This window comes from Aspergillus oryzae, chromosome 1, assembly GCF_000184455.2.
Source record: "Aspergillus oryzae RIB40 DNA, chromosome 1".
Classification (NCBI taxonomy): domain Eukaryota; kingdom Fungi; phylum Ascomycota; class Eurotiomycetes; order Eurotiales; family Aspergillaceae; genus Aspergillus; species Aspergillus oryzae.
The window spans coordinates 4,845,131-4,871,495 of record NC_036435.1 but is presented as its reverse complement, the minus strand read 5'-3'; the positions used below and the strand labels follow the sequence as shown (position 1 = coordinate 4,871,495).

The window sequence follows — 26,365 nt, the reverse complement described above, 5'->3', positions numbered from 1 at the left end:
TTCTATATATCTAAAACTACCTGGAGGGGCAGTGAATTTAATAGTATGAGGGGAGATGCAGCAGGCGCCACGGGTTAGTCTAGGCACTAGTACTGTTATACTAAAGGCTAAGCCCCAATCGCCTTGGTAAAAGCTGTATCCACCCGACTTGCGCAGTCCGTCTCACTCTTAAGTTGTCATAGTCCCTCTGTCTACGGCACCCTTTCTTGCGTCCCATATGAGATGGATGACTTGATTATCTTTCGAGATCAATCATAGGAAGAGTCTTTCCAGTATAAAGATATAGCTAGGTCTTTGGCTTGATTTGGCCAGGATCTAGATAGAACGTCTCAATGGCATGTACTGTGTACTCCGAGTACAGTGTACACAGTAGACAACTACCCCACTGTGTCGAGGAAAACGCAGGTGCTGTGTACAGATGAGTCCCTGAGAGAATGCATTGTGGGGTGCACCAGCCGCTTGAAATGGTACTCTATGTCAGAGAGGCAAGTGAAAGCCGGTACGTTGCGTGAATTTTTGGCCATTGCGATCTCTGCAGAAAACATAGCGTAGCTAACTCTTAACCTTCTGGGTAAGTCAGGATGACGATCACACACATACTCCCACGGTTCAAAACTTCGAAATAGTCAAGGACCACCCACAGATAGCATCAGAAAAATTTGTGTCGTGGATCTGTTCAAAGACGATGGAGTAGGGCTGCCACAAGATCCGAATGAGACAGTCGCTAGTGAGGAGCTTACTCAGACATGGCCCACATACGGTGGGTCTTTTTTAAACAGTCAGGACCTTCCACCATTAAGGAAGCGTTATTGTCAATAAGAGACCCGATTCATAAAATCTGGTCAGTCACTGAAGTGCCGAATGTTGGAAATGATCTGCGCCACGCTAACAATTAGTGGACCCGCAATAGAAGTGACCAAACCAAGGCAATTGTCTAGGACTATTGAATACACAGGAGTCCCTTTCTGCAGATCCCCAAAAGCAGAACATTTCTAGAAGTGTTACTTTGGGCATTATAATTATTGGCATTTCAACGTGGGATGTTTTCTAGTTTTATATGATCTTGCTGCATGGCATAATAGTAAACTGAGGTACTCGACTAGCGTTTAACTGACAGAGTTTTTCATTGAAGAGATGTTTTAGGACTCAATATTATAGGTACTAGATGTTTTGCTCATAGACCCTCAAGGACCTGATCAGAACTACCACGATTATCCATTGACTGCTGAAATCACGAGAGTATCGGCCCAGCAAAGAAGGATTGGGATGCAGACGTCTTAAGAGAACGTTGTGCACCAGGCCTGGCAAGGATCCATTGAACAACCACCAGGCACAATAGAACGTGCTTGAATAAGGCCCTTGCTAGGCTTGAGTTGCATGCTCCAGCCGGGGATTTAGTTTGATGACGAAATCAGTGACAGCAGGGTCCTTTCCCCCCCCCCCCCCCCCCCCCCCCCCCCCCCTTCATGCCTTCGTTTCCAAATAGGCTAGACAAGGTCTTACCCAATTCAGATCACGAATAACCTCAAAGATCTTCGATTTCAATAGTTTGTTGTCAATGTTTGTTGACCGGGAAGATGGATTACGTTTCCCCCTTTTATGTAATAGAAGCGCAGTCCGCTTCTACGGGCGGGAACTTATACCAGGCATAGAACGAAGCTGCCATTAGTCTTGAAGATGATTGAAGATCTACATGCACTCAGCACGCAACAATTTTCTGAATCTAAGACCACATAGTTCTTTTCCTTCGTTTCTTTGACCACGTTAGGAACTGTGGCCGAACTATGGATTCACTACATGCCGGATGAGCCCTGGAGATTCTGCTCATAATGCTTCTATCAGAGCAGAACCATCAATCGGCACAGCGTCAATGGACCGATGAGAAAGTTGAGAGCGATCGTAGTTTAGGGTCTTGTCAAGCACATGGCTTGGGTCGCCGAGGGTACTCAAAAAGTAAAGAGATGTGGGGGTACTCAAAGGACGGATCGCCCGGAGCCCTGAGGAAATGGAATAGGAGACAATGTTTGGATCATAAGAGATTTCCGCTCTTTCTTGGGTTCCCCTGCTCCCCTGTTCGCTTGCATTGTGTGGGTTGATCGGATAGTTCGCCTATTCTTCCAGAGACTGTGTTCCTCTCTCTCATTGAGCTGTTGACCGCCAAAGGTTACATCGGCATGTTCATCAAACTCTATACATACTTCAAAGTTCAAAGTTTAGTTAGTCTATCGGGGTCTGAGATAATATTAGTCTTGAATTGACAGGCACTAGTCTACTATTTATCTCAATTCCGTAGGATTCACCTCAACTAAAACCAAATAGTCCATTGTTAGAGTTCAACACCAGAATGATCGTCGATGGAGCCGGTGGGGACGAAATTGTTGCCACGAGGCCGCGGTTTCTTCAAAGGCCGCGTTGTCATCCCAAATCAGATTGTATACCTCAGTGTTCTTATGTCATCCCTGCGGGTCTTCAGGTCCCACTGTCTCGCATGGGCTCCATGAGGCTTGTATCACTTCCAATGATATCTCTGTGTTGCCCTAACTCACCAGCTCGTCCACCCACGAGCTGTGCATCTCCAACCCTGGATTGAGGGACGGACCCATAGCATGATTCCCGCCTGTCCGGCTTTGCCTGTGCCTAAAATGCTTTGGTGATGGGCGTAAAATGTAGTATATCTGTCGTGGGCCCCATACCCGCCTGCTGGCCTTGGTTCTTTAGGATCCTGTATCTTCCTCCGACTAGTCTCGCACAGCAGCAGTTTATTCTGCTCCTCTGGGACCGGGGCTAATCTTTATAACTATCTACTAGACTGACCTTTCATTACTAGTGGAAGAGGGGCATTGCTGTTATCGACCACCCCTCTCCATGCATGTCATTCCTTTGAATATAGCCATCCCGACCTTTTTCAACCAGTAACCTACAGGCTCTACCATCTTTTCTTCTGTCTTTCTATAGCAAGTCGTTCTTTTACAGCTATCACCATGACGGTTACCTCAAGGGGAGCTGAGATGATATGCATCGTCTCGGTGCTGGTCGGTCTTTCTTTAATATCAGTCATCCTGCGAGTCTTCGCCCGAATGAAACGAAGCATTGGGTTGGGCATGGACGACTACCTCTGCTTTCTTTCATTGACTCTTTTGATTGCTATGCTCATTGAACTAGTGCTATGTAAGCATACTGGAATCCACTGCCCTAAACGTGTTACTGACCGTCATATAAAGGGGTCACTATCGGAGGCAATGGATCCCATATGGCAGACCTAGACAAGACAACACTGATGAACTTCTCAAAGGTATGAACACCTACCACCTAATCCTGACCCATAGCTCTTGGCCAATATGCTAATCAAACCATAGATATTCCTCGCAAACCAGTTCACCTACTTCGTCCTCTGCCCTGCCATCAAAATCTCCATCATATGCTTCTACCGTCGAATCTTCACCATGAAACCCTTCCAATGGGTCTCATTGGCACTCAACACCCTAATCGCCGCCTGGGGCACCGGCATCTTCCTAGCCTGCGCCCTCCAATGCCGCCCCTTAAGAGGCTACTGGGACAAGAGCATCGACGGCCACTGCTTCGACCAGAACAAGTTCTTCATCGTCAACCAAGGCTTCAACATCCTCATGGACTTCGTGATCCTCTTCCTCCCGATCCCCATGATCTGGGGCCTCCAGCGCGCATGGCAGGATAAACTCGCCCTGAACGGCGTCTTCGCTATCGGTGGCTTCGTCTGCTTCGCCAGTATCTACCGTATCGTCGTCCTCTTCTGGATCAAACCAGACGACACCACCTACACCGTCTACCAGGCGACTCTCTGGACTCATATTGAGCCATCCGTCGGTCTGATCTGCTCCTGTCTCCCTATCATCCGGGGGCTGTTCCCGAGATTCAAGATCCCCGGTACTCGTCGCTATGCTACCGCGCCGTACTATATCAATACCGATGTTAGCGGCTCCAATTTTGTCATGTCGAGTCCTAAGTCGCCTGCTTCGGCGTACTTTAAGATGATGGAGGAGGGGACGGTGTCTCGTGCTACGAGTGATTCGAATGTTCCCCTTGATAAGAATTATCTTGGTCCTATGGGCATTGCCGTTCGCACGGATTTCACCGTTAGCAAGGACTCGGCTTCTGTGAAGTCGCATTCTTGATGCTGTGGGTTTGCGTTGTGGGGGCTGGTGCCTTTTATCAGTCCGTGTTCCGTGGTTCTGTGGACGTTTCGTTCTTTATTGCCTTGCTCTTACGACCCTATCTTTACGACTATCATGTCTTACTGTCTTTCGTTATGGCTCGTTGCCCAGATTTCTTCTTGCATGTTTTTTTCTAGCGTACCTATCGTGTCTAGACTACTTTGTGTGTGTGACCTTATGTATACTCTGATATCGATGTAATATACCCTGAGAAGTATCTTAATGTTCAGATTCTTTTATTTTCTAGGATCGAGGTGTGTAAATCGTATTGTCTTGCTAAGCTGGTGGTATCCATCATTCATTCTTCGTAAATCCTCCGCTCTTAGTGTACGGTCTGCCCGACTGCAAAGTCCTAGAATTAAAAACCAAGGTCAGCTACCCTGCACTCTATACAGTAGAGGCGATGGTGTCTGTACATACCGGGAATGCGTCCGTGATACTGGTCGCTACTCTTTCCACATCCTCCGCGAGTCCTTGGACCCCAGCATCCCATTGCCTAATATGCCGCCCGGTACCAGCTGTGCTCGATTCAAAGTAGATGATCCCATCGATCTGATCAATGCTGCCGCTCAACCGGCCTTGTTCGACCATCCGCGCCGCATAGGCCTCGGCCTTTTCACCCGCCGTCAGATCCCCACTTGCCTCGAGTCCCAGAATAGCGCCCAGCGCATCCGTAGTAATATTCTCATACAATTTACTCGCCGCGACGAGGTTATGTTCAACCACCGCCTTATCGAGAACAGTAGTCCCGTCCGCCGTCTGTGCAAGCTGGTGAGGGGCTAACCTCTGCGAAAAAGCTGTGACTTCAGCGGGCGTCAATAGTCGATCCAAGAACATCTTCTCCAGAATACCAAACTCCTCCACAGACGTCGCCCGATCATCCTTGTACAACGTGGCCAGAATCCGGGAGCGCTGCGGACCAGCCGGGCCCAGGACCGCACAGCGGATGGCAGCAGCCAAAGCCTGCAGACGATCGCTCTCGTCGACACCGGCCGCGAGACTCACATTGAAGTATTCCTGGCTGGCATCGAGGAATTTCCTCCGAGCGTCTAGGATGCGGGCCTGGGAGAGCTTGAAATGCAGCTGCAGCTCGTGATCTTCGATCTTGCTGGGCAGGTTCTTAATTCGGTTCAAGACCGCCTCTGCACTAGTTGTATCGTCTTCCTCTAGGTAGAGCCGCACGATTCGGATCCAGAGTCGCACCTTTGCTGCGTCGGATACCAGGCGTTGTGAGCTGTCGATGTGAATCCCTTGTAGTGTCCGTGCTGCTGCAATGTATTCTTCTTCGGACTCGTATGCGTCTGCGAGGAGTTCGCGAATCTGGGCATCTTGTTCTTCGACTGATGTGGAGCGAGACTGGAGGAGTGTAATAGCGTGTTGGCCTACTTTGATCTGGGTTTCGGGGTTCAGTTTCCGGAGAACGTCAATGAATGAGTCGAGGAGTGGGCGGGCGGCGACGATGCTGATGTCTTCACTGAGGATGGAGTCGAGATAAAAAGTCAGATCTTGAGACAGCTGGTCTCCAGATGATGTTGAGGCAACGTCGGACAGAAGGTCGTTGTAAAGCTGTAGCTTGTTTTGGGGATTCGCGGACGATTGAATCTCCGCGAGGGCGGAGGTGATCTTCTGTGAAGCCATGGGAGAGGTTCTCGGGAGGGATGGCGAATGCTTTGAGGTAAAAGTAGGAAGTAGTATTTGTTTCACGCTTTGAATAAGAGGTTGGCTATTATTTGTCTTTTGGGATCGGTGTGACGGAGAAGATGTTGTACCTTGAACTTACTGCGGACACAAACGATGACAAGCTTGGCTTATCGATAAGAGGGGGCTGAGGGTGCAACAATAGCATCACCACCATGCGGGGTTTTTCTGCCTTGAGAATTCCTGAGGCGAGCTTAAAGTCTATGTTACTTTACAGCTTTATTTGATTGACTACTTTATTACCCTATGATGCATAATTATACTTGAGAAGTTACTCAGCGTAGAACCCATTGATATTTCCCTTTCCTCAAAGGAAAAGAAAATACGTTGGCTGTATTTCCCTTACTGAGTTTCAAGATGGATTATAGTGGATGATCTATATAGATCCATTGAATTTCAGGCCTTCTATATTGGCTTCATTTCGAGTAAAGGTTTCAATGATTTTTGTTTATACTCCGTAAAGACTACTCCGTAGTATAAATGAACTGAGAAGGCGGTTGAAGATGCCGCCACCGCCTTTGGCTGACCCGCCGCTCGACAGCTCCCTCTGCAGTTAGAGCGGACGCATTGCAAGTGTTTCAACATCACGTCACACCACCGACTGCATATCGTCTAGAACGTCGGTTGTCGCTCAGATTGCTCTAATACACGGTCGCATTGCCCGATACTACTAGTCGGTGAAATCTCAATCTTTCATTTGTTTGTGTCGGCGGTTAGCGCCATGGTTCCCCAAATCAAACAGGACCCCGACGCGGCATCACCGTATATCAAGCCCGACCCGGACAGCAAAGATGCTGTCCTCGCCGACATTGACGATCAAGATCTCTATGAAGATGCCGGTGATCTAGACTTTTCGAACGCTTCGCAGAGCGTATGGCTCTCTCGCATTCCTCGAACTCTCTGGGAGCATTGGTCCAACCTCGACGATGATGAAGAAATTCAGATCGGGACGGTTAGGATTGAGGGCCCACTAAACGATATCAAAAGGGTAGGTGGTGATTCTGGATGGGTAGTGGTCGCATCGCGGTCATTATCTTGTGTGGTGTTATCTCTTACGGATGTTGTCTGATTTGCGAATCTGTGTAGGTCAGTTTACGTATCAATGAACGGGAGGAGAACCGCGATATCCCCAAAGATTACCTCCTGCAACGGCAAACAATAAACACCGAACATGTCTCCTCTCATTCTACGCAAAATACGTATTTATTCACAGAAAAAGATATTCCCGGCCATGAGAATCGGATGATCACTTTTGGCGAGGCGCGGTCAGCCCTGTACGAGTCGATGAAGCGAGAAGCAAAGAAGAAGGAGCGGAAGAAGAAGTGGGAGCCTTATGTGCGGAAGACAGTGCCTAGTATGTTCTCTTTCGCTAGTTTACATGGGATGAAGGACGAACAGTGCTTACGCTGTGACAGAACAAACTGCCCTTGTAGGCAGTGTTTCCGAGGAGTTCAACTGCCTCCCCGTGGAGAACGAAGAGTTCCGGCTACTCTCAGAACAGAAAGTCTTGCAATCTCTCAAACCGAAACGCGAAACCGTCTTCATCGACAAGGTCCCTGGAAAGCTCCTTCAGGCCAGACACGTTCTACCGGGAGAAAAGGGCGCCTTCGTGGTAAGTAGCCTACAGCTCTCATACACTTCTTTGCTTTACGTTGATCTAATATCGATATAGCAAGCAACAAAGGCGGCAAAGCTCAAGCCTCAAGAAAACAAGACGACGCGTATGCCACAAAACGAGCTTCTGGATCTCATTTACCAGTGCTTCCGAGAGTACAGATACTGGCCATTTAAGGCACTCAAAGCGAGACTCCGACAGCCCGAGGCGTATCTTAAGCAAACGTTGGAGATGATTGGTCATCTTGTCAAATCCGGTGATTTTGCTATGACTTGGGAGCTCAAACCGGAAGCGAAAGAGAGCAGCTATGCGAATGCGATGTCTTATGGCGATGCAAAGGAGGAGATGGCGCCTGGTGCTGACTACAACTTTGACGACGCCTCCGAGGAGGAAGCAACACCGGGGATGTTTACAGATAACGACGATATGCAGTTTGAAAATGTCCCATAAAGACTATTGGATCTATGTAGCATAAGCAAGGTCATGGCGTTTGTCTTGGGTTCTCTTTTGGGTTGATTTCATAAAGGCCATTCTGGAGTTATCAATTATGGGCTTAGATGCCAAACCATAGTATACAAACAAATGCATCAATTTACAAACCATGAATGAAACTTTCTTAAAATTCGAGTAACTAATGGATGAGGTCTTTGTAAGAGTGATCTAATTCAAGCTACCCTTGGACCCCACGTGACCGCACCCGCCACAGGTCAATCACCTTTCCAATTGCATTAGCATTAACAATCACTACTCTTCATCACATTCCTGACCACGCTGTAAAGGAAAGAGCAAACTTTTTGCATGTGGTATACTAACGGTGAATGCTAGCCATTTTCTTTAGTCACCATGACAGAAGATCAGGACCTCATGGCCAAGATCAGCCAGCTTGCTGGTAAGCATACGTGACGCGCACTTAATAATAATTCTGCTCGCTCATATCAGATAGGCCAGATCAATAGACACAAGACCCAAAACCCCCAAACATCCACATCTTACGGTAGTGATTACCAATCAGGTCCTTATGTAGCACGCCATGTACCCTCTCGAGGGCGTCCCGGTTGGGCGCCATATCGCGGACGACCGTATGGGCGAGGCCGTGGCGCTGCTCCTCACCGACACCGTACACTCGTTCTCAATAACACAGCAACATCAGGGACTCCAGGTGGGACGACACCCTCTACTAACTCTGGGATGGATGTTGATAGTGAGAGTCGATCGACAACGCCAAATGGATGGGTTGCTAAGCGCGATCGACACATGCAGTTGATCAACTCTGCCATTTACGACCAAGAAGCGCAGGCGAGAGCGAAGGCTATGGAAGAGAGTCGCAAGGCCAAGGAGAAGAAGAAAGCAGAGATCGAGCAGGCCAAAGTACTCAGATACGCGCAGGGTGTCGGTAGGCAGTATCCCGGCTCCGCGGCTCCCCAGGTTGTTCCGAGCCCGTCGGCGGAGTATCAGGTCTACCTCAACGATATACCTTTCCGTGTCTCACGAGGTGGTAGTAAATTGATTAGAGTGTCTGGTGCGGCTTTCTCTGCTGCCACACTGGCCAAGCGGGCTGGCTTACCGTTAATAGATGATCCGAATACTGTCAATAACACCCCAAAGAGAGTAACCATTGCCGGCGTTACCTTTGTTCGGAGCAAAAATGGAAACCTCCATCGCCTTGGTGCGGTTACTTCGAAAAGGTGATTGTACTGCTCTCGCATCCTAGGATTGGACACTCACAACAAGTACAGGAAGCCCAACGCAACTAAGAAGAATGAGCTTTGCCGCAGATTCACTACGACCGGTAACGATGATTTCCCTTCGACAAACCTGAAATTTATTTCTCGACGTCGTTTTTGCCTACAAAAAGTGTGCTGATTGAAACGTTATTTCTTAGGTACCTGCTACAAAGGGCCTTCCTGTCTATATGTTCATGACCCAGATAAGGTCGCGCTGTGCAAAGACTTCCTCCAAACTGGTGATTGCACCGCAGGTATAAGTTGCGATCTTTCCCATGAGCCTTCGCCCCACAGATCCCCTACTTGTATGCATTTCCTCCGAGGTCGCTGCTCCAACCCGGAGTGCCGATATGCCCATATCCGGTTGATCCCTGGTGCACCCGTTTGCAGAGATTTTGCAAATCTGGGCTACTGCGAAAAAGGCGCTAATTGCGACCAACGACATGTACATGAATGTCCTGATTATGCCAACACGGGTGTATGCAACAAGAAACGTTGTCGCCTGCCCCATGTTGATCGTGCAGGGCAGATTCGGAAGAATACTGGTGCTAACAAGGTCGATGCCACGAATGACGATGACTCCGACGCCTCTAGCGAGGATGAAGAGTACGATGAAATCGATTCTGATGATGTTGACTCAGACGATCTTGACGAGGATGAGCCGGAACTCATCATAAAAAGAGACGGCAGTAACGATCTTTCGCAACAGCAGGACTTCATCCACTTCTAACTGTACATTCCCACTAACTGCACATAGCTGCAAGAATAGTGTAATTGAGGATTCGGTTTGGTCTCAACAAGGAAGATGAAAAGAAAAAAAGAGTGAAACAGAAAAAAACATGAAAAGAAAAGGAAAAGAAGAACAAGATGATGATGGACGAATGAAAATCTAGTAAATAGGAGGTTATCTGCTTTTGGCTTTTTTTGCTTTATGCCTTACGAACTGAAGTTTTCTGCTCGCGAAAGAAGTTACCGATACCCATACAGCATGTTTCACGACTTGTCTATTTGTCTGGTGGGTGGAAAAGGCTCGACGATGGTTTGAATTGTTGCATGGGTGGCGATTTACAAGTGATAAAGAGGGACTGTAGTATTACTCGGTACTCTTGACTAGAGATCAGGAATAGATCCTAAGATGGTAATGGCACTTCCTTATTTTCTATGCAATAAATTTTCCACCTTGCGCCCGCGGACAAACCTGTGACCATGAGTGTGACAACCCTCTCCAATCACGCAAACACTAACGGCATTCCCCCGTGACCAAGCCGCAAGGTTCTCAACTGCATGGAGCTTAAGTTGCATCTTATCCCGCATCCTGAGATAAGACTGGCTCTATAAATATCACCTCCTCCCCACCCCAACTTGACTTGTACCGTAAGGCCATAATTGCTTCTCCCAGCGTACAAGGATATCCCAAATATACCCCATAGCTCTTCTAGCCACAAGTATACCCGATCTGCAACCCAAGATGGGCTCCAACAACTCGAAATTAGCCCCTGCCAATAAGAAAAGTAACGAAAAGCCCGCCTGCGCAACAACGGCGACTATGAAATTGAAGCAGATAGCATCCGGAGGAGGAGGAGGAGGAGGCAACTTGGACACCCATGATGAGCATGAGGCCCGTACATGACCCTGTCCCTTGTTCTATCCATGCCCAAAGCAAGTTACAAAAATAGTTACAAATGGGCGCTGATCAAATTAGCACCTCCGTACAATGCGGAAGACCGGGCGAAGAGTCTCGCGATCCCGCAGCTGAAAGATTGGGAAGAACTTCTTCTGAGTTCTGACAAGGTGTGTACATACTGTTGTACATACCCTATATCTTGGACGTTGATATAGGATAGGGATCACTGGAATCCTGCATTGATTGCTAGATGTTCTAATTCGGTTTGCTCTTACTTAGAATCGTCTGGCCATTCTTAGCTTCGCCACCAATCCTTATTCGCAGATTCTTGCCAATCAGTCTGCTGTGCAGGCTGTGGATAGGCCGGTTTTCAATGTCAAGATCCCGTTGGAAGGCGCCCCGATCACGAATCAGCGCTCGTCAGGCCGCTGCTGGCTGTTTGCGGCGACGAATGTCTTCCGCGTGCCACTTATGAAGAAGTATAATCTGAAGGAGTTTGAGCTCAGTCAGGCGTATTTGTTCTACTGGGATAAGATTGAGAAGGCCAATTGGTTCATGGAGAAGATCATAGAGACTGCGGAGGAGGATTTGTCCAGTCGCTTGGTGCAGAAGTTGCTTGAGGACCCCGTCACAGACGGGGGCCAATGGGATATGGTGGCGAACCTGGTGGGCAAGTATGGCTTGGTGCCTCACGACATCTACCCAGATAACTTTAGTGCCCAGAACAGTGCGAAGATGAACTGGCTCGTGACGGTGAAGCTACGCGAGCATGCGTTGACATTGCGGCGGTTGGCGCAAAGTCAGCCCGAGAGACTGGCGAGACAGAAGGATGATTTTCTAAAAGAGATCCACTCCCTGGTGACTATCATGTTGGGCCCGCCACCGAGTCCGAAGGAGGCCTTCCACTGGGAGTACTATGATGCCGATGGCAAATTTCAGGAAGTATACGACAGCCCGCAGGGATTTGCAAGACAGGCTTCGGCGCAACTGGCCCGAGGAGATGTTGATCCCCGGAGGATGTTGAGCTTGGTCAATGATCCGCGGAATGAGTACAGCCGACTGTTGACAGTCGATAAACTGGGTAATGTGGTGGGAGGACGTCCGATCACGTACGTCAATGTGGACATGAAGGTGAGTTCCTATGGGGAATATTGTGTTTCAACGGTGACCAACGCATCCCCAGACGATCAAAGCCGCTGCGATTGCAATGCTTCGTGCAGGGCACCCTGTTTTCTTTGGCTGCGATGTTGGAAAATTCTACGATGCCAAGCTTGGGGTGATGGATCAGTGGCTACTGGACGTCAGATTGGGATTCAACACCACACTGCGCATGGATAAGGCACAAAGACTGAAAACCGGCGAGTCATCCATGACCCATGCGATGGTGCTGACAGGCGTTCATGTCGAGAAGGGCCAACCAGTGCGATGGCGGGTGCAGAACTCCTGGGGTGAAGCCGTGGGAGACAAGGGGTGGTTTGTCATGGCAGATGAGTGGATGGACGAGTTTACGTATCAGGTAGTGGTTGACTCTCGCTTCGTTTCAAAGGAGGTGCGAGATATTCTAAATCAGGAACCAGAGGTCTTGCCACGATGGGACCCGATGGGAGTTCTTGCGTAACAAGTGGCCAATCCTAGAAATATACGATAGTTGCAGATCTACATTATTCTCCGTCATAGAGCATATCTGAAGGACAAAGGAGGTCTAGGAGACTTTACCACAGGTTCACCGAAGCAAATCCTCTGCTGGTTCGCAGGAGAGAAGTCACATAATGCGGTAAGTTGAAACTCAGTAAGGCCCGTCAGTGTTGCTCCGAGAAAACATGAAACAGAGTATAATCCCGAATCTGCGTGTTCTGAGGCATCACCAGTGGTGCCACAAGTTGTCAAACTTGTCAAACCATGTGACTCACACCCTCACTCCGACTCTTGCTGCACCCCATAGGCAAGGTACACACTCGCCCAAGAAAATGTCTGAGTGTCAGTCTACCCGGACGTCCCCATGCAAGTCCTAAGGTAGGTAGGATCCCATGGTGATCTGATCACCGTCTGTGCCTGATGACCCCCTGTACGATTATTGGTCCAATCAGATCATGGAGGGTCAGGAAATGCCAACCGGCCAATGGCAACGATTCCTTCAACACCGATATTTCGTCGAACCGATGAGATATTCGTGGTTAGCTTCTGGGGAAGATGGAGCTTGGATCCGATAGGGAGACATTCGAGAATATTGCTAGGATCCACAGTGCTAATTTCGCTTGTGTTAATATCTGACTTAATGATATCAGCTTCAGAGAGAGACATGTTCTGGTGGTCAACGTTGACCGCCGTCTGTACCGATGTACTCCGTAGATCAGAACGTTTTTTTTAGGGTTTCCTGGCCTTTTAGGCCTCTCTGACCCTAGAGATTACTAAAGTAAGATTCATCTGACAGGTAAAATCAAGTATTCTTCACTCTTGCACATACTAACATCTGAGTAATGTATCTTATCTCCACGGTTCCATACTCCTGGTCTCGGTGGCTTGCTGTCGAAAAGCATAGTAATACTGTAGATCAAGCATGGTATGCAGATTCCCATGTTGGGCAACAAACTGCACCATGCACACGAGTCCGAGCATAAAAAAAAAGTCAAAAAACGCTCTGGACCCACTGCACCGGTGCCCTTTGACTGGACCTGTCCGTAAGCTCCCCGAAAAAGGTAGAGAAACCGCGAGGTGTGGACAATGTCGGTATCAGCGGTATAGTTGGCTCTCGACCTTCTCGGCGCCGTCTCCGTTTGATTCGGTCTTGTCGCAATGAGGCGAAAAAAGGAAAAAAGGGGGGAGTCCGAAACCTTCTTCCAGAATGATGAATTCTTGCATGTAGTAAATTGCGACTGCCTACTATTATGGAGCAAGTCACGGGAGGAGTATAGCAGAGTGACTGCGGGCAACTCCACCGACTTTGCATCGTGCCCTACAATTGGGTCAACGCTCTTGTTCACCGCCAGGATGGCCATTTCTGCATCGTCATCCTAATGGAACATACCACGCCCAAACTGGAAGGCTAAGAGTTATTTCCAATTTTTTTTCTCCTTTTTTCTTCTCCTTTCCGGCTCAGGGTAGTAGTTACGGAGATTAATCGATGACAAATAAAGAAGAGAAGAAAAAATAGCATCGCATCCGAGTCACATGTAACCCAGCAGTGTTCCTGGATGGTACGAAGAAGTGGTACAGTATACTGAACGACTGAACGAGTTGGTACAAGGGTAAATTATGATTTGCCTATGTCGAGTTCTGCTATGTTTCAAAGAGCAGGGCTTAGTATCCGATTGGGTTCGTTCCGTTTCTATATCCCTACCTGGCCTTTGTTGTCGGTTCCTGATTTGCATGTTGGATATCAATCCTCATTATGGACTCCGACAGTTTGGCACGAAGAATTCGAACAAACATGGCCGGCTGCATGCAGCGGCCGTAGGGATGGTGCTCGACGCTTCAATGCCTTCCTCTCACCTAATTTGTTCCTGATTTCTTTCTTTGAACGCCTCCATACGCATTTCACGCGATTATCGCGAGTAAGCCTACACCCTCAGTAATCTCACCCCAACCGTGCGAGGCCAAAAAAGCTCGGACAATTGTTTTCAGAGCAACGTGGCAGCAGCGTGCTATTTCCTCACCATCTTGCCTCATTACCTACATCTAAACTAGTAGTTCCTATTCTCCATAGCTATGCACGCACGTACACATACTACCCCATCGAGTCTAGAGGACCGTCAAACCTGAAACAGCCATGATGTAGTATATTACCGGAAGGGGAAATCGTCCAGAGAAGCAGACGGTGCTTCGAGAAGACCACAAGGGGAATCTGGAGTGAGTCATACCTACTGCGTTGGGGGATGTGGGTCAGCTCATCCTCTTTGTTTTGTCTCATTGAAGGGAACCTTCTGTATCCTCTGTGGATCGCACTGCCTTAGTCGGCCTTAGCTAGTACCTTAGGCTGCCCATGCTATAGGTAGCGTTGACTTTCCTGTTAGGTCGTGTGCTAGTACAGTAGGTGGCTTCGTTCCAGGTAAATGAGGGAACAAAAAAGAAAATGGGTGAGGAGGATCTGTGGATCGCCGCTCTGCTTACTATTTTCTACCTGATAGACGATTTCAGGAAACACGTTTTCCCCTTAGGGTGGTCAAAAGTTGCTATTCGGTTGCAGACTATTCTCACTTGCAATTGTTTTTGCGATTTCGGCCGAAAAGTGGTATTTTCACTATGAGTCATATGCGATTGCAAGGAACGGATGCAATTGATACCGATGGGGAATTTGTAGTATAATCCGAGGATAACTATGATGTCAATTGACTTTGGCAATTCAGTAGTAGTCTGCTTGAGTTTAAATAGTAGATTGTTTAGTGTAGGAGAGGGATTAGGTAACGAACGCAAGGGATAACAACGCCAAAGTGCCATAGGAGAACGTGACTCTGCGACCCCTCCAACCCTAATCCAAGGTCTGTCTGTCTATCATGAAGTACAACGTACCTAATTACAAGGATTGGTCTCAAACTGCATAAGGGCCGCTCCGTTGCTTTGAAACCAGGGTCACAGCTCTAAGCTAGTCATTGACCAAGGGGAGGAGAGAGCGAGCTTCAACCCAAGCTCGCCTTGTTTCTCTGCATGAGAACCATATCGCGCGAGTTTGGCCGTTATTCTACTATAGGTACTTCCGTTGGAGAGTTGATTCCCCGCAGAATCCCAAGCAATGATGCCTTACCTGATTCAGAGCTGCTGACTTAGCATCGAGGATGAGTCGATGTCGAGTCGGTTGTTAGCCCCATTTTCAAATCAAAAGTCGGTTCCGCTGATGTTGTTCCGTGATGCGATCGCGATGCCCTCCGGTTCATTTGAATCGTTGAGGGGGAGGGGCTATCGCCTATAGAGGCAAGAATTATCGTTATTATTCCTTTTTGTCGTGGTTGATTCTATTTCCATTATCGTTGTTTTTTTTTTGTTTCATGTATATTTCCTTATTATCGTTGTTATGGCTTTTTACATAATTCTGGCCGGGCGTTGGTTATCTTCGGAATCGTCCAATCTGATCTGTCTGTGCTTTTCTGCATGCCTCTGCTTCTGCGGTACATACGGAGTACTGTCATCGCTCGAATCGTGCGGGAAGCAGGGGTGTTTTGACGGAACGGGCGTCAGTGACCTGCGGACTAACCGAAAAAGCAAAAGGGCCTTTCCCTCATCGGGTGGATCACTGGATCTTCCACCGGCCCGGCCCTACTGTACCACAGATGAAGGCAGCAGGGAGGCAAGGATATGTTCTGTAAAGCAGTCATGTAGGGAGAGTTGATCTATCTGAGAAGTCTACTTTCATGATGTCACTCGTTAAAGCAGCTCAACTTTGAGTATCACCAACGTGTTGCTGATGAAGCTGGAAATGATTTCCTCCAGCTCGTCACAATGGTCACACTATGTATGAGATTGATTGGCTGTGATCGACCGAATGATGGGACTCTTGATACAGTATTGTATGACATTCTTGTCCATCTGATCATGGCCAAAGCCCCTCCCTCCCAGGGTTATTACCCTCGGACGGGTAGACGTATGTATCATGGTACCGTCATGTAACCCGCAAGCCAATCTTATTCTAAAAGTCGATCATGGGATGATGGGACGGTGGTGATGCGCACAGACAGACCTTTTTTGGGCATCACCAGGGCCAAGAAACCCAAGATATGTAGGCAAACGGGCTCAGGTACCTATAGTACTTCATTGCTTCGTAGAGGGAAGGAGGTTTCGGATAGCTGAAGACTCGTTTCGTACCTTACCAATCATACTGTTTTGTTTGTGCTGAGGAACTTGCGGTGCCTGAGTCAGGCTGGTACGACCGCATCTGGTACCTACAGATTGAAGAGAGTGAAACTTGAACGGATAGGCCCCGTTCCGTCAACTGGATTGGGGGGAAGGGGGATGGGGAGGGGGGGTAAGAGAAGTCCATCTAGATGACTGTTGAGGGGACTGTGTGAGTGAAGAAGATTCGATAGGCTATCGATAAACGATGGTTCTCGGCCCCACCGGCGGTCATTCCATGGTTCGGATACCGACTACTTTGGAGGTACCAATACCAAGACTACATACTACTCCGTAGTTAGCAGGTCCTGAGAACTACCTGTATCAGGATATCGGCTATTCCGGCTAGAAGTTGCCTTCAGAGACAGAAACGAGGGGCTCAGTGGAAGAGAAACTGAGGATAAACCTCTCTACACTATCATGCACAGAGTACACACATACATGTGATATCAGAGTGAAGTTCTGTATAGGTATCTGTACATACAATGTACATACTCTGTACTCTGGATAAAGAGCAATGTAGTAGTGGTGCATTGCTTGCATGGAGGGGTATTGCTTACACATGAGAATACTGGTAGTAGGCACTGAGTATTACTGCTATACCCTCTTTGTACTAGTTTGTCAGGCTGCTAGTTTGTGGGAATCCGAGTCTTCCTCTCCCTCTCTTCTCTTTACCCGCCAGGTCCTGACCGAGTACTCAGTCGGTACATCTAGGAAGGAAGTGACTTCCACGGGCACAGTAATCCGCGGGAGACGCAAGTATCAATCAGTCAGAGTCATTATTCATCCAGGACAAAAGGACTGATGAGTAACGCGTGCTTATTCATCCAGGCTCTCGGTGCCAAAGGAAAAAAGTTCCCCTGCCAGCTGCACGTCTGCCCAACGAAGCATCCAATGACCGGTGCTCGTTAATCTCGGGAACAGCCAGAAATCGTCGCCTCGCCTTTTTAGCTTTTCCGCTGACCGCTGGAAGCTACTCATGTCTTTGGTAGCAGCGTTTAGTGACTTTCTGTGGGAGTATGGGCCCTTTGTGTTTAGGGCCGATGGGGAATTCCCTTTGGGAGAGATTTCTATGGAGCAATCGAGAAAGTTGAATTAGAATTGAGATTTATGGTTAATATTATTTACTGGTTTTATTTATTTTGTTTTCTTTTATTTTATTTCTTTTTTTTATTTTTATTTCTGTTTTGATTTTCTTATTTTAATTTTATTTTGGATTTTTTATTGTTTCTATCAGATCATACACTGGTACCTGAGGCACTCTCACGATTTCCCTGAATCATCCCGAAAGATATATGGACTTCCCCCTCCCTCTTCATCTGGTCCTTCCCTCCTCCAGAATCCAACGGATCTGAGCTTCAAACTCTTTTTTAGTAAAGAGGCTTCTCCTGATCACAAGAGACCTCTTCTTTCCCCTTTACAAGAATCGACCTTCTTCCTCTCCTCCACTTGACTACTACCACCTTACTTCCTCTTCTACATATTCTTCTCCTCCACTACCGACCTTACTTTCTACCTACATTCTACTCTTATTCTTTTTTTATAAACTTCTTCATCGTCTATTACCGTTACATCCAATCATCTGGACTCCCTCCCTCATCTCTACTTGTCCTCATTTCATCATCAATCCAACCACCCAAATAAAAAACCCCGCACGTTTTTTCCGTACAATCGGATTACACACCGCCTCTTGACTACTATCACGGCGCTTGTCTCCAAACAACCTTTTTCATTCTTCATTTCTATCATATACACACATATTCACAGTCATGGCAAGGTATTCTCAACCGTCATTTGACTTCTACCAACAATCTCCTTCAAATTTGGACGCAAAGCCTTCATTTCCCGAGGAAGACGAGATGAGTGTATTGGATGATAAGATTCTCGACTCGACGTCGCCCGAACTTTCATCTTCCATTGCCGACCACCGGCGTTCTTCATATGATCATGCACCGGACGCTTTCTCACATCGTGATTCAGTCTGGTCCGACTTCTCCCAGTCCGTTCACAGCAACCAATCCAGGCATAACTCCCATGTCGGCCATCATCTTTTCGAGTCCGCTCCGAATCCTTTCATGAGACTGGACGGTGCTCATCACCCAGCCACCGCGTATGGCCAGCAGGCATCTTGGGCGCTGGCCAAGGAGACTGGCTCATGTACACCCACCGCCATGTACGACCATCATTTCCCATCGGACCTAGACAACGGCTCGTCGGCGCCGTTCTCCGGGGGTGCTGTTGGTCCGGTGAGCACCATCAACATCCCGTCCATGTCTTACCGCCCTGGGATGGCCTTTGCGCCTCCCGGTGCTGTGGCCATGTCCCCGCAGTCCAGTCAAGGATGGATGCCTGCATCCACCGACATGCCGGATGCTGTTTCTCGCACCACCAAGAGCCCTACTTATCGGAATAGCTCTCCCTTGAGTATCCGACGGGATGGAATTCGGAAAAAGAACGCTCGTTTCGAGATCCCAGCAGAGCGGACGTTAAGCAACATCGACCAGCTAATCGCCCAGTCGACCAATGAGGAGGAGATCAAGGAACTGAAGCAACAGAAGCGGTTACTGAGGAACCGTCAAGCTGCGTAAGTAGAACCCTCGCTGGCTGTCTTACTTAAGTTCACTAACAATTATACTTAGTTTGGATTCGCGCCAACGGAAGAAGCTGCATACTGAAAAGCTGGAGGAAGAGAAGAAGCAGTTTACCCAGATCATCAACGACCTCGAGGAGGACTTGCAGAACATGAGGCTACGGGAGGCTGAGCTTATGCGCGAGAAGAATGAATTGTTCGGTGCGCAGCAGGAGCTCTACCACCATCTCAACAACATGGCAATGGAAAAGGAGGAACTGATCCGGGTTCATACCCTGGAGACAGCCGAGCTTCGCAAGAAGAATAACATCCTCAAGGAAACAGTGGAGAAGCTTGAAAGACATGCCAGATCCTCTGCCTCCAATATGGCAACTGACTTCTCTGACTTTGAGAACCTTACCATGGACAACACTCCCTGGGAAGAACTCACCATGGTCAACAGTCTCTCTCTCGATGCTGATCCAGTTACTAGCGCTCCTGCCAACGAGAGAAGCACAGAGAAATCTGCGAACAGCGACTACCCCTTCAGCTGGAACGCTTTCTACATGTGTCTTCTTTTTGGTGCCTTCATCGCCTCCAACGGTACTTCTCTTTCTGCTCGCGCTATTCCGCAGCTATCGGAGGAATACCGCGCGGAGTCTGCCAACGTCCTCAAGGCCGTCTTGTCTTCTTCTCCACCAGAACTTGCACAGCCTTCGAACCAGCCCGCCGTTTCTGCGTCGGCTGGCCCGCTCCCAACAACCATCAGTGGGGCGGAGATGGCTCAGATGTCTGCGGGCACTGCCCCCTCGTCCAACCTAGATGAGCTCCACGACTCGTTGGCGATGCCTACCAAGGCGCAGGAACAGGAACAGGTCTTCTCGCTCAATGCTGACCAGTACAACTCCTTGACCACTTATGATGACAACGGCGCTGAATACAAGCCGCAACAGGCTTCACAATTCCAACAAGCGTTGGCTGCGATGCGGGGCAATGTTGCGCAGAAGATGCCGCACAAAGCTACCTCTGATGTCTACTCGAGATCACTCATGTGGGATCGGGTTCCTGAAAAGGTAATCCAGGACTTCCGACGGATGGTCCAGGAATACGGTGTTTCTCCCGTCAAGGAAGAACAGTCCGGTTTCAGCCAGTCCTAAGTAGCATAGCCGACAAGACTGAAGTCACCGTACACCATCCATCTCAACTCTCCTCGCCATATCCAGAGAAAGCCACCTTGCCTAGCCTTCCTTCCTTCAAAGCAAAACGTCCACGTCGGTTCCTCTGCTTCTTCTCGCCTCTCTCGTCTTCTTTCGTTTGCAAACCAGTTTACTCTAGCGCTTTTTTATTTTTACGGATATACGACGATTAAACCAAACATTAGCCATATGCATGCATAGACAGCTTACCATTTACTTCGACTGGATATATTTAACCGACTAGCTCTTCATTGACCTCGTCTCACAATTTAGCGATGTGTTTATATTTTCGCGCTCCTTCGGAATTTTCGGCGTATATATGATTTACCGTTTTCTTGGGTTGGGTTTGGGAATGAATCTCACGGAAAGTCAGAAACATATTGCATCTATGTATACTCAAACTTCTTGCGTCTTCTTCTTTCATGATTTTGTTTATGAGTTTCCGGGGAGGCATGATCTTATTTAACGCTGGACGCTGTTTCCAGTCTGAAAACAGCAAAACGGTCCCACAGAACGACCTTTTTGATGAGCATTGCATTGATTATGGTTTAGGAAATATTGTTTACTTTTGTTATATTTTGCGTTTGGTTGCATTGCGAGTGAGCTGAACTGGGCTAAGGGTGGTTATCTTGTTACGATTATTATTCTGATATGACTGATATGTTCTACGATGAAAAATGCCTGTTAATGTTTTATGTTGATGATGCTTTCTGGACAGTTGGGCCACGACATATGGGTGGCCCTTTTTGCATGCTTTGTTTCTGTCTTTTTATTTCATTTGTCAAATACTTCTATACGGGTCTCCTCTCAGAGGGGCCTTTTTTTCTGCACATGGCTTTACTGTTGGGCGTTGGCCCGGTTCATTCCTTTGAATTACATTTCTTTTGTCAATCAATTTTATGTAATATGGAATCATGATTTGCATTGCATATACTTCTAATCTCTTGGATCAATTGATGGTGATATGAGTTTCACATCCTCCTGAGTTTCGAGATCTTGAATCTGTAGGTATCAGTACAGCGCAAGGGTACTTGCTCTTCCTTACCACTGCAGAAGATGTACAAGCACTCCACAATGACATCTTTATATGCAGCCATACATAAACCCCACCTACCTTTAATCTGATCCCTATGAGTCATTCCTAATCTCAACTTCTACACACTACTACCCTCTACTCACCAGAAATCATGTACAGCACGAATATATATAAAAATTGACTGTTGCAGACCAAGATCTTAGAATCTATTCAAAATACTAGATAGAAGGGCGCGTAGTCTCCATCAGTCACAAGCCCACCAGCAATAGGTCATACAACTAATGGTCACGATAAGGATACAAGGCATCTATGCAAAAGGAAAACAACCAGTAGATTGACAAATACAACAAAAGTATGGCGGTCAATGTTACATCAATTAATTTAAACAGGGAATCGAAAAATGACAAACCAAATAAAGTGAAATAAAAAAAAGTCAGAAAATAAACACTAAGCAAAAGTACTGATGGTATAGATTGGGTTGCCATCAAAATGAGGCTGGCATTGGGTCATCAACATCGCTGCAAATCACTTGGTTAAAGGTCAGATCATACTGGCACGTTCCGTTTGTGGTACCCCGTATGGATCGTGAATAGCAATGAAGTGAAAGGTAGGTGTGAAGTGTGCTTTCTTACGGGCTGTCCCCATCATTAGGGCGATGATCTCCCCACTCATCCTATGAGCGAGGACGTCTGGCTGGCTGATCTCGGTAGCTGAGTGATAACTCTATCTCCAATGATGTAGTCAAAAGTCATCTGATGAACAAAGAGACGGGCCCATAGACGGGGTTTCTCGGTGGAACGAGGCTGTAAGGTACCGGGGGCATTCGGTTCACTTGGGATCGTATTTCTCTTTCCAAATCCTGTAATTCGAGTAACGAGCATGTCAGCCTAAAATTCGAATAATTCATAGGTCGGTATGGGTGGGCATTGTGGTTGGTTGCAGGCGTGCGAGCGGTTTGCATGGCGCAGTTGTAAAGATGCAATGAGAGCCTATCGATTGAAGCGCTACCGCTGATCCCTGACATGATATCTGCAGGTGATAGCGAAGCGCGAATCCATACAGGCGGCACTCCACCACATTCTTGATGGGCTTTGCAGGGGAAACGCCCAAGATCCAAAAATAAAAAAAAAAAAAAAGATTAAGTAAAGGTTGGCCTAACATACCAAGAATTCCCAACTAATTTGCTTCCTTTCTGTTCGGCCAATCGATAATATTTAGCAGCTGCGAACTAAACATTGACGCAACTGGGTTAGTCAACTGAACAAACAAGAGTTCCCAAGAGGACCAAGCGCAAGAGTGATGCGAATCGCAAAGTATTGATGCCCGAGAAACGAGACCATGATGACCGAGAGAGGCATAGCAAAAGTTCTCGAGTTTGTACCCTCGCTAGAAGGATGCGCACGACGCAATCAAACGCACCTTATCTTTTTTCCCGCCAAAACCCTCTAGGTAACACCACGCGACCTCATTCATGGCGTCAGTGTCACCTAGGTTTGCGGCCGTTTCGAAGTACTGTCGCGCTGCCGCAGGATCTTTCTTGACTCCCCAGCCGTTGCGGAAACAGTTACCCAATTCAAATATAGCAAGGACCAATTCTCCCTTGGCTGCACCACCCTTTTTCATGCCTGCTTGGAGAGCCTGGGACTCAATCGAGGCCGAGTTTGATGCCGCAGCCGAGAGATAGGTCACCGCCTGTTCTTCCGATTTGGGGCATCCCCAACCATGCCTGGAGATAAATCTGTTTAGAACGTTTCTGGCACTAAGAAGAGTACAAGGAAGCACTGAAAGGTAGGGTGTTGATGGGAGGGTCTCAAAAGAACCTAAAGTGCTGTGTAGCTCCTACCTTAGTGCGAGGCCGTATAGTACTTGGCTTAGTGCGTTATTTGCGCCGTTAGGATCTGCCAACTGACGAAACATTTCCGTTGATTTCTCGAGTTCTGCCAGGGTAACTTGTGTTAGTATGTACATGTCTGCGAGTGTCTCTATTATGGGTTTTTCCCTACCTCCAGCTTCATGGAGCCGAATCGCTTCTTGGATGTTAACCTATGCATGGCGTTAGTCTTCGAAGTAGCAACCAACAACCGTAACCGCCGTGTATCTCTTACATCTCCTTGAGGGTCACTTAAACCACTTCGACTAGAGCTCCTTGACCGCGTTTCTATACTATTTCTTCCAAAGCCCGGCGAAGTAGGTGATAATGGAGATCCAAGGTTTGGATTGCGCTGTATTAAGACCGTTGCTCGTTTCTCCCACTGAGCCTCTCTCTCCTGCTCGTCGCCTTTCTCATTGTTTATCTGCGGAAGGTTTGACGGGATATTGGTCGAGGTAGCGGTGGAATTCCGCCGATCACGGTGGAGCAATTGCGATAGCCTTGTTTCGCGCGGTTGAGACGGCGGAGATCCTAGGGACTCAGATGGTGCTCTCGAGCGACTAAATGGATTCAGCGACCGACGGCGCGAGGAAGAGCTAGGTGGCGACACTTCAAGATGTGTGTTCTGATGGTGGTAGACATCATCGCCATCATAGGTGGGTGGGGTAACGACTTCATGTGAGGTGGTATCAGATCGAATGATTTGAGGCACCGGGCTCAGAAACGCGGAAGGGACACCAGCCGCATATTGGCCACTGGTATCGTTGATTCTGTCCTTCTTATGAAGTATCTCTCGCAAAGGCATTTTCGTTGCGCGTGCTGATCGCTCGGAGAACTGCGGAGCGGACCTCGGGAACTCTACCCGAATTGTTTGCAGCGTTTAATTTTTGAGGAATTGGTAACTGTGGAGAGTAAGATGTCAAGCAGGAAGAAAACCGGGGAACAGTTGATGTTGAAATATCATGCCAAACATGGGCCAAAAAGAGCCTCAGCCTTATGGTCGAATAGTAGGCAGGCAGAAGCGCCGGGGTTGGGGGGCAGTGTCAGAGGTGAACCTCGTACAAGGACAATTGATGATATTTTTAAGTTAGTTTTCTTTCATATCTGCTTTGGCCGTCTTGGCCCCCAGTTGCCGTCATATCATGAGTCTGGTCATGCTTTTCGCATCCATTGCGCTTGGTTACGCAGTTGAAGCCTTTTACCCCGCGGATTACTCATGTAGATCTCCCTTGATTGTATGTATCTGTAGTATACAATCGATGAATTGTACCGCAATCTCTCTGTATCGCCGAGGATTCGGTCTAAAAGTCAAGCATATAAACGGACCAGGTTCAATGAAGGATATTCCACCGAAATGGGCTATCTTCTCTGAGATAGTTGATGCGATGACGTCTCAATGTCTTAAAAATGCATGCATTATTGAGTGGGTTTGTCAGCAGGCATGCAACGAAGGCCTTTTATGCAGGCTAAGTGGTGGTCCACACCTTCCTGTTTCATCCAGCACAAGGCCATCCATAAAACAATCAAGCCTCCGTAGACTCACCAAATATAAGGTTAGTCCAAATCCAGAAAATATACCAGTTACTTCTTGCTTTGTTATATTTCGGGACGGTCTCTTTCACTTCCACTTATATCATTGATTGTGGTATACGCACAATGAAAACGGAAGAGACGGAAATCAAACTGCACAAAAATAATAATAGAAACCCCGAACAGTAGACATGTAAGATAACCAGTGTTAAGTCTGAAAAGGGCATCCGGTGCATGGCCAACACTAAACATTTGAGCTTTCAAAAGACAAGGGCGCCTTGGTCTCCCATCCCTTGTTAAATCAGCGTTCGGAAGATTTTCAAACATATCGGAAGAAACCCGCTTTACATTAGGGCATTAGCTATCTTGCTTAGGAACTCGTATTGGTATGTCTAATGTAGCACAGGAAACAGATCTTTAATTTATACATATTGCTAATAGCGAGGCTATTCATGCAACGTCCATTTACTGAGCCTTGGAGGAGGACATGATGCCTATCAATCTAAATTAGTACTGAAGCGAACCGGCAAAAGCAGGTTAAATCTGTTACTTACGCTCAACATCAGCAACGCTCTGCTGGAGGATCTGCTGGAGGACCTTGGGGTTCTCAAGCTCCTTCTGGATCTTGCCGATGACAGATTCGGCAAGCTCACGCTGCTGGCGCTGCTTAACCTGACCTTCGTAGCGAACCCACGAGTCGAGAGCCTGCTTGGCCTCGTGGGCAAGGGCAGTGCGCTGCTCGAGCTCATAGGCCTGAGCCTCAAGCTGGGCGGTTTCCTTTGGTCAATCGTTAGCAATCCCTTGTTTCATGGAATCCTAACGTATTGCAAAATAACGCAAGGCTGATTTACCTTGGAAACAGCGAAGAGCTGCTTGGTGACCTCAACAACACCAGCAAGCTCCTGGACGTTGTCCATACGCGACTTGACAGCGTTGGTGTGGTCGGCACGGGCAGCGTTCAGGATATCCTTGTGCTTCTGGACCTGGCCCTCAGCCCACTCACGGTACATGGGACCACCGTACTTAGCAGCGGCGGTGAAAACGCTGAGAAGACAGAAAGCAGCAACGGTTTCCTCGTTCATGACATAGAGCTCATTGCTGATAGCGGCAATGGAGAGACCGGCAGCGGCGGAGAGGGTAGCGGTCTTGGAGACCAGGGAGTTGCCGGGGAGGGCATCGAGAATCGACTGAGCCTTCTTCTTGGGGTCCTCGGTAGGGACGTTGGAGGCCGAACGAGACACGGTCAGGTTGGCGATGGGAGCGACGTTGCGCGAGACGGTCGGCCGGAGCCGGGCAGCACCTAACTGGGGTTAGCGACAAAAATCGAGTGCTCGACGGGGCCGTATAGAGTTGTGTAAGGCATACCAATGGCGCTCTTAGCAAGACGCGAAGCCATTGTAACGATGGGAAGACCTTGACAAGATGTGATGGATGAACGGAACTGAGGAGACTTGAAGTCGGGATGGTTTGGGCGGTGCGGGAAGACACTAGCC

At 48.0% G+C, this 26,365-nt stretch overlaps 10 protein-coding genes across 10 annotated transcripts; 7 read left to right on the top strand and 3 right to left on the bottom strand.

Annotated features, from left to right (window-relative positions):
• Positions 1–2,981: 2,981 nt before the first annotated feature.
• Positions 2,982–4,151, top strand: AO090005000594 (uncharacterized protein; the record flags this gene model as incomplete). The annotated part of the gene is made up of 3 exons (XM_001817587.1): positions 2,982–3,168; positions 3,222–3,292; positions 3,357–4,151. The coding sequence occupies 3 exons, from the start codon at positions 2,982–2,984 to the stop codon at positions 4,149–4,151; spliced, it is 1,053 nt and encodes a 350-aa protein (XP_001817639.1).
• Positions 4,152–4,577: 426 nt separating this feature from the next.
• On the bottom strand, positions 4,578–5,828 carry AO090005000595 (uncharacterized protein; the record flags this gene model as incomplete). The annotated part of the gene is made up of 1 exon (XM_001817588.3): positions 4,578–5,828. One exon carries the CDS (start codon positions 5,826–5,828, stop codon positions 4,578–4,580), a length of 1,251 nt encoding a protein of 416 aa, XP_001817640.3.
• A 781-nt stretch (positions 5,829–6,609) lies between these two features.
• Positions 6,610–7,978, top strand: AO090005000596 (transcription factor IIF subunit TFG2; the record flags this gene model as incomplete). The annotated part of the gene is made up of 3 exons (XM_023234030.1): positions 6,610–6,876; positions 7,390–7,500; positions 7,919–7,978. 3 exons carry the CDS (start codon positions 6,610–6,612, stop codon positions 7,976–7,978), a joined length of 438 nt encoding a protein of 145 aa, XP_023089023.1.
• A 713-nt stretch (positions 7,979–8,691) lies between these two features.
• On the top strand, positions 8,692–9,322 carry AO090005000597 (uncharacterized protein; the record flags this gene model as incomplete). Its single annotated transcript, XM_023234029.1, has 2 exons — positions 8,692–9,022; positions 9,240–9,322. 2 exons carry the CDS (start codon positions 8,692–8,694, stop codon positions 9,320–9,322), a joined length of 414 nt encoding a protein of 137 aa, XP_023089024.1.
• Positions 9,323–9,534: 212 nt separating this feature from the next.
• On the top strand, positions 9,535–9,957 carry AO090005000598 (CCCH zinc finger protein; the record flags this gene model as incomplete). The annotated part of the gene is made up of 2 exons (XM_023234028.1): positions 9,535–9,833; positions 9,918–9,957. 2 exons carry the CDS (start codon positions 9,535–9,537, stop codon positions 9,955–9,957), a joined length of 339 nt encoding a protein of 112 aa, XP_023089025.1.
• Positions 9,958–10,215: 258 nt separating this feature from the next.
• On the top strand, positions 10,216–12,469 carry AO090005000599 (C1 family peptidase; the record flags this gene model as incomplete). The annotated part of the gene is made up of 4 exons (XM_023234027.1): positions 10,216–10,242; positions 10,980–11,018; positions 11,131–11,982; positions 12,035–12,469. 4 exons carry the CDS (start codon positions 10,216–10,218, stop codon positions 12,467–12,469), a joined length of 1,353 nt encoding a protein of 450 aa, XP_023089026.1.
• A 5,971-nt stretch (positions 12,470–18,440) lies between these two features.
• AO090005000601 (uncharacterized protein) lies at positions 18,441–19,259 on the top strand (the record flags this gene model as incomplete). The annotated part of the gene is made up of 1 exon (XM_023234026.1): positions 18,441–19,259. One exon carries the CDS (start codon positions 18,441–18,443, stop codon positions 19,257–19,259), a length of 819 nt encoding a protein of 272 aa, XP_023089027.1.
• Positions 19,260–19,413: 154 nt separating this feature from the next.
• AO090005000602 (uncharacterized protein) lies at positions 19,414–20,397 on the top strand (the record flags this gene model as incomplete). The annotated part of the gene is made up of 1 exon (XM_001817594.3): positions 19,414–20,397. One exon carries the CDS (start codon positions 19,414–19,416, stop codon positions 20,395–20,397), a length of 984 nt encoding a protein of 327 aa, XP_001817646.3.
• Positions 20,398–22,648: 2,251 nt separating this feature from the next.
• Positions 22,649–23,440, bottom strand: AO090005000603 (tetratricopeptide repeat protein; the record flags this gene model as incomplete). Its single annotated transcript, XM_023234025.1, has 3 exons — positions 22,649–22,858; positions 22,892–23,198; positions 23,316–23,440. The coding sequence occupies 3 exons, from the start codon at positions 23,438–23,440 to the stop codon at positions 22,649–22,651; spliced, it is 642 nt and encodes a 213-aa protein (XP_023089028.1).
• A 1,978-nt stretch (positions 23,441–25,418) lies between these two features.
• atp4 (F1F0 ATP synthase subunit 4) lies at positions 25,419–26,268 on the bottom strand (the record flags this gene model as incomplete). Its single annotated transcript, XM_001817596.3, has 3 exons — positions 25,419–25,649; positions 25,724–26,172; positions 26,238–26,268. 3 exons carry the CDS (start codon positions 26,266–26,268, stop codon positions 25,419–25,421), a joined length of 711 nt encoding a protein of 236 aa, XP_001817648.3.
• Between the last annotated feature and the right edge of the window lie 97 nt (positions 26,269–26,365).